The following is a 12,985-nucleotide window of genomic DNA, read 5'->3' on the forward strand; positions in this document are numbered from 1 at the left end:
AAAGGCCCTACAGGCTGAGAGGCCTGTGCTAGGGCCGGTTACCGCAGCGCTATGAGGCCTCAATCAAGATGGCGCCCGCCACGTGGAGGCGCCTAGAGGCGATCGCCCACGCCCTAAAGTCCCGGGCTGCTCAGGGCAACGAAGGTTACTTCTCCGGCCCTAAAAGAGGCCAAGGAAGCCAGGCAGTAAGTTTTCGCCCTTCTTAGGGCGAGCGGCGTTGCGGTGGGGGAATACCAGCAGCGCTATATCAGCGATCAGTAAAGCCGCTGCGCGGCGAGAGAAACGGCAGGCAAGAGATCGAATTGGGGGGTTAGCGCCGAGCGCGAAAGCCGCCTGCTCTACAACCCTGGGGGCGAAAGAAACGCGCTCCCTTAAATCCCCAGTCCTGCGCCAGAAGGCTAAGGAAAATAAATTGTTTTTCTTGTAATATGTTCAAACCTGAGAGCAAGTCTTGGATCGGCCAAGGAGTGAGAAATGCACAGCCTAACTTGACGACGGCTGAGCGCAAACTGGGGAACGCAAGAGAGCCACGTGATGGAGGGCGGAGCGTTCCTCAGTGATTGAGCTCAGCCATCAACGATGTAGACTGAAGCACCTCCCACTCTCTGGATGATCCGAACGGCTCTCAGGAGAATTATTTGTTTAGCATTCGGGGGAAATGTCCTTGTGTCTAGTTGTTCTGATGTGCAGTGCTCTATAGCATTGTTTTGAGGGTAGGAGTTGAAACAGTTTATGTCCGGGATATGAGGGGTCTGAAAATATTTTCACAGCCCTCTTTTTGACTTGTGCAGTATACCTGATTGAAGGCAGATTGGTAGTAATTGCTTTTTCTGCAGTCCTAATTATCTTCTGAAGTCTGTGTCTATCTTGTTGGGTTGCAGAACCAAACCAGACAGTTCTAGAGGTGCAGATGACAGACTCAATAATTCCTCTGTAGAACTGTATCAGCAGCTCCTTGGGCAGTTTGAGCTTTCTGAGTTGGCGCAGAAAGAACATTTTTTTGTTGTGCTTTTTTGATGACGTTTTTGATGTTAGGTGTCCATTTTAGGTCATGTGATATAATAGAACCTAGAAATGTGAAGGTCTCAACTGTTGATACTGTTGTCTAGTATTGTAAGAGGTGGTAGTATGGGAGGGTTTCTTCTAAAGTCTACTACCATTTCTACAGTTCTGAGTGTGTTCAGTTCCAGATTGTTCCGGTTACACCATGAGGCAAGTTGTACAACCTCCTGTCTGTATGTGGATTCGTTGTTGTCTCGAATGAGACCGCTGTTGTGTCATCTGCAAACTTCAATATTTTAACAGATGGATCGTTTGAGATGCAGCCATTGGTATATAGGGAAAAGAGAAGTGGAGAAAGTACACAGCCTTGGGGGACCCCTGTGCTAATTGTACAGGTATCAGATGTGATTCTGCCTAGTTTCACCTGCTGCTTCCTGGCTGTTAGGAAGCTTATGATCCACTTAGAAGTATGTTCAGGTACCGCTAGCTGCCTTAGTTTAGTTAGAAGAATGTCTGGAATGATGGTATTGAATGCTGAACTGAAGTCTACAAAGAGGACCCTTGTGTAGGTATTTGGAGATTCAAGGTGTTGTAGGATGTAGTGCGGAGCCATATTACCAGTATCATCTGTCAATCTATTTGATCTGATTATGGTGTATCAATGAATGCAACTATTAAAAATATTAACTTCACTTCAGCCCTGAGGTACATTAATTCATATAAATTGTTCATACCCACCTTTTTTATTTGGAACAATATTGTAACTTATATAGGTAGATGTATAGATGAATCTTTTCACATTAAGATGTTAATGGTATTTTGCATTACGTTTTATAAAACTATAGAATTTGATTGTTTTTAAGTAAATTGTTTATAATGGGGAAAGCTAAGAAATTAACAGGTATTGACTGACTGGAAAGGTACTACTTCTCTAAGTGTCAAGGAAAATATTACTATTCCAGGTTTCAAAACCAAGTTTCAAAAATGTGTAATTTTCAAGTGTAATTTGAAAATGTTACTTTTCTACAAATCAAAAAGTGTTACAATGTTTCCCTTTGACATAGATTTTATTGTATTTTCTAAGAATAAATACCTTAATGTATAATCTAGGCAATCTATAAGAATATAACGTTAATTTTTAAAATTTCTAATTTATGATTATTTTTTGTTTTTTTGTTTGATATTATAACTTAACAATTACATTATTTGTTGGATGCATGGATGCTATTTTTAAAAAAACTTATTTTCATCCATTATTTTCTACATATTTTATTTTTTAAATTGCATTTTGTAAACAAAGATTCAATTAGATTTTATCTATTATCACTAACAGAAATTCCTTTTTTGTTTCTTCAACCTGATGGTTTCCATACGTCCTCAAAACAGATAAATCAATGAAAATGGGGGCCCTGATCATAAAACAGCTTTAGAGTGCATTTACAGCTTACCCTACTTAGTCTAGCTACCAAATTCCAAGAGCAGTTGTCTTAATTTAAACATATCTATATAATTAATACTAAGAAATAAAAGGTGCAGCAGACATTTAGAGTTATCAGAGAAGTTAATAACTCTGTGATTCAGAGTCCCATCCAAATAAGATATGCCATAGACTGTGACTAGAGAAACCCAGGGGTGGGATCCGACTGGTGTAACTACCATTCGATGATCTATGATTTGCGTATACATGCGCGCATATGAATCATCGTCAGCTTGCTGCCTGGACATCTGAGCAGTGCTGCACACGGGTTCGTAGTGGTTGAAAAAGCACTTTTCCCCCGCTTTTTCAACTGCAGCTGTGCCACGCAAAGCAGCTAAGGTTGAAAAAGCAGGAAATAAAGGTCAGGTAAGAACCCGGGCAGACGGTTGGGCCAAAACAGCAGCAGACATAGAACCGGTTCTGTCTGCTGCTCTTCAAGGCTACCGGTTCTACAGAGCCGGACAGAACCGGTAGAATCCCATCCCTGGAGAAACCTTAACAGAAGCTCCTTTGAAAAAACATATATTATTTCCTGGGATGTCTCCAGGTTTTCCTGGATCACACAAAATGATCCTGGATCATTTTCCTCTTATACATAACTATTTTTTTCCTAGATTTTACCTGACAGTATGTCAATAAGCGTAAATATTTGGGTGGAAGATTAGAAAACTGTTCTTGTACAAACATGAACCAAATAGATCCTGAACTTCCAACTGCTTAGCAACAAACTAACCCAACAATTAAACCATGCAGACCAGAAACTGTACAAAAGTCAGTTTGCTTTTGTGATATTCAAACCCACTTGCAAAATGCATAGAAACATGAAAAAGTTACCTAAGAGAATTCCACTTCCTGCCAATCTTCCTGCGAGCAAGAGATGTTTGACTTGCTTTTGATAGAAGAATTCTACCTCTTGTGTAGCAGAAATTTAATAAAACAGCTAAATTCCCAATCTTGGCTTTAAACATTTTCAGACACCAGGAACATGTACGAAAAATGACATGTGGACATCATTTACTAGCACAGAATTTCCACTTTAAATAGCATCTAAGATAAGAAAATTCTGTTTAAGATAGTTACTTACTACATGCTCCGCAGGTGAAGCATCCATCATGGTAGAGATTCCCCATTGCCTGGCAGGCCTGGTTTGCTCCATAAACACCTTTGCTGCATTTCACACAAGTTCCTGAGGAGGAGGAGGAGGAAGAGGAAGAGGAAGAGGAAGAGGAAGAGGAGGAGGAGGAGGAGGAGGAGGAGGAGGAGGAGGAGGAGGAGGAGGAGGAGGAGGAGGAGATTAACAAATGATTTATCAGAATCAGATTACACAAATAACAAAAAAATCAAAAAGTATCCCCAGGAGAAAATGAGATATTTAGTTTTATAGCATCAAGGATTTGATGAAATGTTACATTAAAGCAGACAAAGAAGAAGCATTGGCAATGAGGAGCAAAGAAATTTAAGCATATTTTCTTATTACCAGAAATAAACACATTCTGTGCATTTTCATCATCCTGTACCTTAACAAGGTTTATATGCTTAAAAGGGGGGGGGAAGTATCTTTGTAAATTACCCAAAATATATTGCTATATGGGAAAATATAGCTATTTCTTCCCTATAAATATTACTATTTTTGACAAGCATTATAACACTGGCTTAGGAAGCCCATGCATGCATGCATTCATTTATTTAATTCTTTTGTCATATGTAAGGAAGACTTGTTAACTGAGTTTTGTCCCATTTTATGACATTTCTTGCCACAATTGTTAAGTGAATCACTACAGTAGTTAAATTAGTAACATTGTTAAATTAATCTGGCTTACCCATTGACTTTGTCAGAAGGTCACAAAAGGTCATATGATTCCAGGACACTGAACTGTCATAAATATGAATGAGTTGCCTAGTGTTTGAATTTTGATCATAGAACCATGGGAATGCTGCAATTGCTATAAATGTGGAAAACGGTCATGTCACTTTTTTCAGTGCCATTATAACATCCAACACTCACTAATTGAATGGTTGTAAGTTGTGGACTACTTTGTATTAAAAATGAAAAGGAGATAAAAGAAAAAAAATCTGTTTACACTAAGTGTTTAAACAGTTTAATAACCTGGAAAGCATGCAAAGGGCAGTTGCTACCTTTGAAAAGTCTTATATACAAGGGACTGCAATATGACTTGACAAATTGTGTCACCCATAAAAGAATATTTCCAAATAATCTTAGTAATTGTGCAGGTTTATAATGGTGAAGGCAATCTAATAGATATTTTGTTTGTTTTAGGGCCTATATACCAATAGTTAAATCTTAAACTAGAAGTAAAGTAGTTATTTTAGCACAACAGTAACATGTGGATATGAGGAGTCCACTAAGCCACCTGATTATTGCATTTTGCACCAGCAACAATTTCCAGGTTACATAATACAGTACTGTACTGTAAGCTAAATGTGAGGATGGGAGCTGGAATACTCCTGCAGTTGCTGGATTGCCCCTGTAGTTGGTATCTAAACTCTTGAATAATTGATAATTTAAAAAACTGATTTCAAAATACAAAAATAAAGAATCTGAAACCTTAAAGAGATTTGTGATTTTACAAGATAAATTGTAAAAAAATGTTCTTATTGCTTGGTATACAGCTTCTCTCAAGTTTAAAATAAATCTATTAAATAAAACATCGTGGAAGGTTTAAATGGAAAAGAGAAAGTCAGCAATACAGGTCTTATCTGTATTGTGTGAACCACTCATAAGGCTATAAATAAGAATATTCCAGTTACCAAGAAAATAAGGCAAAACCAGGAAATTGTTTTTTCTTTACCTTTGCTATTCCTCATCAAAATGTTTTTAAAGTCATCTGCAAAATGAAACATGTCACCTTTATTCAACACATTTTGAAAGAATGAATAAACAATAGGAAGCATATAGTTTTGAGACTTATATATGCCATATTTAATTGGTCTTTTAAAAAAATGTTTTGCAATATATATCTAATAGTCTTTCATAATCTTTCAGATGAGTTGCACTAAATTTCTACAAATCCTAGTTATACTTTATTTTTGAAGGGAAATCCTTTATTAGCACAAACAGTTGCAAGGAGCTGTTCAAAGAGTTTATAATAATTCCTCTTTGCCTGCTTACCTTCTTAGAGACAGCATAATACAGTGTAGCTACTTCATTAACTTAATATATTCACCCTCTGGCTAAATTTAATCATCAATTTAACTCCTGGCCTGTTATCAATTGTCTACAGAAGAACTATCAAATGGGTGTATTTACACAACATACTCAGGGGTGGGATTCAATTTTTTTAACAACCGGCTTTGTTGGTGGGTGTGGCTTGGTGGAAATGTGACTGGCTGGTGTGGCCAACTCAACATCACTCACATCGAGGCACGCATCTCTTTGCCTGGCCTCTCATGACTGTGAGGACGCTGCAACAGTTGTAAGTGTGAAAAATGGTCATAAGTCACTTTGTTCAGTGCCATTGTAACTTTGAATGGTCACTCCACACAAGCAAAGTACCAGCAAAGGAGGGGAAAAAACTCCAGAGAAGTTCCTGAGACAGGAAGTCTAGTCCTGCCAAGAATGTAATAAGGGTTAATGGAGAGGCAGTTTCTGTAAGCAACACCAAAATGTTTCCTTCCTGCCTTCCTTACAGGATTAGGCCAGTTATTTCTTCTAACAACCAGTTCTCCGGACTGCTTAAAATGCTAACAACCGGTTCTAGCGAATAGGTGCGAACCTGTAGAATCCCACCCCTGAAACCAAGGTTCACATGGCTACTTTCATTACAACATTCTTTTACATGTTCAGTAATTCCCTAAAAAGATGATTAACAAATAACTTGTTTAGTAATTGTATCTAGCCATTCACCATACTAAAATAACAACAAAAATGAAAGCAATTGTAATCAAGTTTAAAAAATAAATCTACACTTCTGTTCAAGATATATTTTAATATACAATGATAGATGAACTACCCTTTCAGATCCAACTTCTTTATCCAGTTGTCTAATGCTACCCCAACAAGGCATTTTCTATTACATAACGTTTTAAATCTTGAAATATTTCCTCAAACGTTAGGCAGTGAGGAAGGAATCAAGTCATCTGAAAATGATTACCGTACATACTCGAGTATAAGTCGACCCGAATATAAGCCGAGGCACCTAATTTTACCACAAAAAACTGGGAAAACTTATTGACTCGAGTATAAGCCGAGGGTGGGAAATGCAGCAGCTACTGGTAAATTTCAAAAATAAAAAATAGATACCAATAAAAACTTTCACTAGGACAGTTGAGAATAAGTTTGATGTTCACAATTTCCTCTTTGAAAGAGACCAGTAAATAGGGAACAAGAAGATGAAGAAAAAGAAATGTGTTTTTCACACTTTTCACACTGCAGTGAACAAAAATGGCATCGTAGGAACAGGCCTATTCTCAGTCCAAAGGTTTTTTTGTGATTTCTTCCTGATTTAAGGGAAATTTGGGAAACGATATCACTATCATGAAAGGTTTAATTGATTCACTAACCCAAAGAAGATGATGATGACAGTGGGAGGCAGGAGTCACTCTCTCCCTTGCAAGAAAAAAGCAAGAGCCGTTCTTATGATCTTCTCTCTCTCTCTCCTCGTAATACAGTCAAGCTCTTTCCAGCACGCGTGATCTGCCGCCGCAGCTTTGTACCTTTGCAAATGCAAAATCCCGGTTTTTGCATTTGCAAGGTGCAAAGCGGCGGGGCGGATCGCGCATGCTGGAAAGGGCTTGACTGTATTATGGGAGAGAGAGAGATCATAAGAACGGCTCTTGCTTTTTCGTGCAAGGAGAGTGACCCTGCCTCCCACTGTCATCAACATCTTCTTCTTTGGGTTAGTGAATCAATTAATTTGGGAAATGATCTCACTATCATGAAAGTCAGTGTTCTCTGCCCGTGGGGCGTTTGAAGAAAACGCCCGCGGCATATCCACGCTGCGTGTAAGGGGAATCAGAAATCCCCGCGTTCAACGCCTAGCATGCAGCTGTGAGCAAATACTGGGAAAACCTGATTGATCAGAAGGAAGGAGGCAAAGAGGGAGGGGTGGTGGTGGACGGAGGTCCCACTGGTATTTGTGAAACACTTGGTCGGCAGCGCTTAAAGTCAACGTCCTGGCTCCCACCCACCCACCCACCCACCCACCCAAAGCCACGAAGTCCCCAATTGCGCAGCCCAGAATCGCCCTCCCTCAGGGCAGCAACGACGCCCGGTGTTTCCCGAGACAAGAAGCTCCGCCGTGCAATGAAAGCACCCTGGCTCTAGGCTCGCGGGCTCAGAAAACAACGCGAGCCGAGGTCGCTTTGGCTCCGCTCAGCTTCGTTTCCTCAGCCCCAGCTGCTTTCAGTCCGCTCGGGAGGAGGGGGAGGAGGTGGTGGCGGCGGCTCGCGTTGTTTTCTGAGCTCTAGGCTCTAGGCTCAGAAAACAACGCGAGCCAAGGTCGCCGGCTCCGCTCAGCTTCGTTTCCTCAGCCCCAGCTGCTTTCAGTCCGCCGGGAGGGGAGGAGGTGGTGGCGGCGGCTCGCATTGTTTTCTGAGCTCTAGGCTCTAGGCTCAGAAAACAACGCGAGCCGAGGTCGCTCGCTCCGCTCAACTCTCGCTTCCTCAGCCCCAGCTGCTTTCAGTCCGCCGGGAGGAGGAGGAGGAAACGAAGCTGAGCGGAGCCGAAGCGATTGGCTGCGTTGTTTTCTGAGCCTGGAGCTCAGAAAACAACGCGAGCCGCCGCCACCACCTCCTCCCCCCTCCCGAGCGGACTGAAAGCAGCTGGGCTGAGGAAACAAAGCTGAGCAGAGCCAAAGCGACCTCGGCTCGCGTTGTTTTCTGAGCCCGCGAGCATAGAGCCAGGGCGCTTTCATTGCACGGCGGAGCTTCTTGTCTCGGGAAACACCGGGCGTCCTTGCTGCCCCTGAGGGGAGGGCAATTCTGGGCTGCGCGATTGGGGGACTTTGTGGCTTTGGGACTTTGGCGAGGACGGATGGAGTCCATGAAGTGGGGCTTGCCTGCCCTTGCTGGCTGCCTCTGCTTCCTTAGGGACGGGGAAGGGGACTCATTTGGACCAAGGGTGAGTCTCCCCCTCAGTTTCCCCTGAAGGATCTTCCGTCGCTTTTGCCTTCTCCCTACATCTTCCCTCTGTTAAAAATCCCACACACACACACACACTTATTTTCGGGCGGATAGATTTCGTGTCTGAGCATTCTCACATGGCGGTAGGTCTTTCCCCCCCAAAAAAAACAGTTAAAAAAAGAAAAAACAATATATCCTCATGCAAGAACTTTTCTGCTTCCGATTACCCCCATGCTTAAAAGTTGCAAAGGAAACACGGAAGCAGGGAAGCGGCTGCCCAGCTCCGGAGCTCCACACCATTTTTTTTTCAGAGGGGAAGCTGACTCGAGTATAAGCCGAGGGGGGTTTTTTCAGCACAAAAAATGGGCTGAAAAACTCAGCTTATACTCGAGTATATACGGTATGTGCCAGAAGAATATTGGCAAGTATTAATCTATCAACAGATCTATTTTATTTTGCCACCAAGATGTTCTTTTCACCATGGTACAAGACATTTTAATGAGTTTACCTGCAAAACTAGCAACAATGTCCATATAAATGTTACACTGGATAATTAATTTAATCTCATTTAAGAAGTGTCAAGTCTTTTAACAAGCCAATTTACCCTTGTTGTCATTTTGTTGCTACTTTCATTTAGCATCCTATGGAAATCAGGGTACGACTTGCATCCTGATGTCTAAAAAGGGAAGCTCTTGAGCATAGTTGCTGTCAGTTTTATCTGACTTGGTTGCTATGACAAATCAAAAATATGATCATTAGAAAAAAAATCATAGTTCTAAGGAGCTCATAAGGTGACACTGATGAATCTGATGCTCTGAAGTAACTCAGAATTATTTATTAACCTAAAAGTATTTAATGTACTGGTTGAAATGCAGACTAATTAGTGCATGGTAAATATTAAAGAGTTTAGGTATATATGACATGTAATCTTATCATGCAAAAAATCAAATTTTCAAAAGCAAATCAATCCAAATTCCTTTTAAACATTTCCTAAGCTAAGCAAGTGACCTAAAAAGTATTCCAAACTGGCCCATCTAGAGATATGCAATGGAAAGCTTAACTTGCCAAAATGTCACAAACTTGCACATTAACTTCCATTACAATTAGCCATTTCTATACACAATTCAGATAAAATTAGTCCCACCCACTCCTATACCCTGTACTCATCCTACACATTATCCTACACATCATATTCACAAACCTTACAAACTAACAACTTACCAAGATAATAATTTCATTATTTAAACACTGTAATCTTTCTTTTTTGAGGACACTGGAAATATTTTAGATCCAATCATATCAATCTTTATATGGTCATTGTTGAGGTAATTCCCCGTTAGGAGAATGAGCGCACACAGGGAGACGTAGTGAGAGTGGAGAGGAATAACACACAACCAGCACACAGATACACTGTATTTACTAATGTAGGTTTTTAGTTCCAGTAAACAGTTAAGCAAAGTCCAACAAGCAGTCCAAGTCATACACGGTTAAAGCAGTCAGTTTTCAGTCCAGGGATAATCCAAAATCAAAGTCCACTATCAAAAAGAATTCAGTAATCAGACTCACATCAAATCCAAGAATAACGACGATCAGCAACAGTCAATAGGGAAATGCAGGAACAGCAACACTCTCTGGGAAACCAGATATCTGACTCCATTTTATGGCCATTTGAGGAACCACACCCAATTACAATTTTAGCATTCCCTTAAAGAGACAGTATTAAAATGTTTATCCTGGTTTATATATTTCCAACCCAACTGTTAGATGACTTACATTCCTAACAGTCGTGGGCCATTACTGTAAATATTTTCAATATTTGAAAAATGAATAAGATGGAAAAGAAAACATATTTACTAACAATAATTAACATGAAATCTTAGTTATTATTAAATTTGAGATAAAAGTGGAAAAATTAAAGCATCTACACTTAAAAGCAAAATTCTGTTAATTTTTCACAGACCCAAGAATTGTGAAATCATTTTTAGAGCGTAAGTATCCACTTCTGATTAAATTACATGAAGTCGATTACATTTATCTTAACTCTGTATTGAGAAAAAGGAACTTGAAATCCACAAGATTTTATGTGCTTCATTTATGTTCCAATTTTCATTTCTTCTTTTCCAAGGGATAAAAATGATTTTATTTCTATTGTTCCCCTCTGCAAGAAGGTTTCAAAGTAAGCTTAGCAGGACTATTAGACTCTGTAACAGCTTTATTTCTTTATTCCATCTTATAAACTTACAGGATTCTTTTTTTCGGCATGTATTTGTATATGCCTGAACTAGACAGAGTGTTGGTCTTACCTGATACACATCTTCTAGTTGTACGGGAGGAGAATCCAAAGAGTGGGCTGTTTCCTGCTTCCTTGTTTAAAGATGGAGTCAATCAAAGTTTAGTCCAGCCCCGTTTCCACTGTGCATGCCCAGTTTTTGATGAAGACTGATGATTGACTTGGAGAGTTCTTGGTGCTCTTTCTTGACCGTTCTGTGCTCGGGACTAACTCTCTAAGAGTGGGATTTGGATTCTCCCCCCCGTACAACTAGAAAATGTGTATCAGGTAAGACCAATGCTCTTTCTCAATTGTACGGGTTGGAGAATCCAAGCTAATTGTCCTGAGGGTGGGCCAACTCCTTGTCCTGAGCCCCCATCTCCATATGAACTCTTTGCAGAACTCTTCTTCCAAAAGATGCTTCCACTGATGCGAATGTATCCAGTTTATAATTTCTGATGAATGGAGATGGTGATGCCCACGTAGCTGCCCTAAAGATCTCTTCAATCGAGGCCTGTGTGTTCCATGCTGCTGATGTGGCTGCACTCCTGGTTGAGTATGCCGTTATCTTACCCGGCAACTGTAATGATTGGCTTTCATAAGCCTTTGTAATACATGTCCTGATCCATCTGCCTATGGCTGATGGTGAAACCTTTTGTCCCAATGAACTCAGCCTGGATGAAATGAACAATGCCTCTGTTTTTCTAATGGGCCTTGTTCTCTTAATATAAATGTGTATTGCCCTCCTTATGTCTAAGGAGTACTTCTTTTCTAAGCTATGGACCGGTTCCAGGCAGAAGTCTGGTAGCACTAACTCCTGCACTCTATGGAATGTAAAATTGATCTTTGGGACAAAGGTTGGATCCAATCTTAATACTACCCTGTTTGGGTAGTATTAGTCCTCCCTCACAGATAATGTTGCTAGTTCTGATATTCTTCTAACTGATTTAATGGCTACTAGGAAGGCCATCTTAAGGGTGTGTGAGGGTAATCCCATTGACCTCAGTGGTTCAAAGAGCTCAGTCATGAGCGCCCGCAACACCCTTGTCAAGTCCCAAGAGGGGTACCTATGTATCACTGGTAGCTTTAGATTGGTTGCTCCCTTGATGAACACGCAGATTAGGGGATGTCATGAGACAGACTCTGAGGTCCCACAACCCAGTACTGATGCTATTGCTGCTATCTGCCTCTGTAAGGTATTAGGGGTTAAGCCCTTTTCCAGGCCTTCCTGGAGGAAGTCCAGCACTTATGTAACTAACACTGTGGTTGAGTCGATTTGCTTCTTGGAACACCAGGTAGCATCATAAATTCTATTAGTAGATAGCCTCCTGGAGGCATGGAGTGTTTGTATTACATTGGCTGAACACTCTAATCGCTTTAGTGTGGCCCTCTCAAGTGCCATACTGTTAGTTGAGGCCATTGTGGCTCAGCGTGTCATAGAGCTCCCTGGTTCAGCTCTACCCTGTCTGGGGGAATTCTCCATGGTCTGGATACTGACAGATCTACCAGATCCACATACCAAGACCTCCTGGGCCAGTGAGGTGCTACCATTAACACCTCCACCCCCTTCTCTATCATTTTCTTGATAACCCTTGGTACTAACAGAAGTGGGGGAAATGAGTAAAGCAGCCCCTTTGGCCACGTTCCTCGGAGCGCATTGGTCCCTTCCGCTCCCTGTGTTGGAAATCTCAAATAGAATCTCGGGAGTTGTACATTTGCTGGCATCGCAAACAGGTCCAGGATTGCTCTCCCAAATCTGTGCGACAGTTCCCTGAACAGGTCAAGGTGTAGGCGCCACTCTGAGTGGTCGACCGTTGTTCTGCTGAGCCAATCTGCCTGAATGTTCTCCTCTCCCGATATGTGTTCCACCCTGATCGATAGATGTGTCTCCGCCCAGTGGCCCAATCGCTCTGCTTCTTGCATGAGCATTGGAGAGTGAGTACCTCCCTGCCTATTGATATGTGCCTTGGCGGTCACATTGTCTGTCAGGATTAACACATGCTGTCCCACTATCGCTGACTTGAAAGCCCTTAGAGCCAGGTGAGATGCCCTGAGCTCTAACCAGTTGATGTTGTTCTTGAGGTCTGAGACCACTGACCTTGTGTAATCTGGTTCTGACAGTGCCCCCCACCAGTCTATTAAACTTGCATCTGTTG

The 12,985-nt window shown here is 41.3% G+C and overlaps 1 protein-coding gene across 7 annotated transcripts in view; it reads right to left on the bottom strand.

The window, feature by feature from the left end:
* Positions 1–12,985, bottom strand: part of LIMD1 (LIM domain containing 1) — an 87,935-nt gene that overhangs the window by 45,213 nt on the left and 29,737 nt on the right. For all 7 annotated transcript variants that reach the window (XR_015745646.1, XM_087945563.1, XM_026678484.2 and 4 more), the window contains one exon: positions 3,564–3,665. Coding sequence is in view for 6 of the 7 variants with exons in the window: in XM_087945563.1 (XP_087801689.1) it covers positions 3,564–3,665 (102 nt within the window). In the remaining variant the exon portion in view is untranslated. The remainder of the gene's footprint in view (positions 1–3,563; positions 3,666–12,985) is intronic.

Source organism: Notechis scutatus, chromosome Z (genome assembly GCF_049901735.1).
Source record: "Notechis scutatus isolate UNSWTSFEM ecotype Mainland chromosome Z, rNotScu1.2, whole genome shotgun sequence".
NCBI lineage: Eukaryota > Metazoa > Chordata > Lepidosauria > Squamata > Elapidae > Notechis > Notechis scutatus.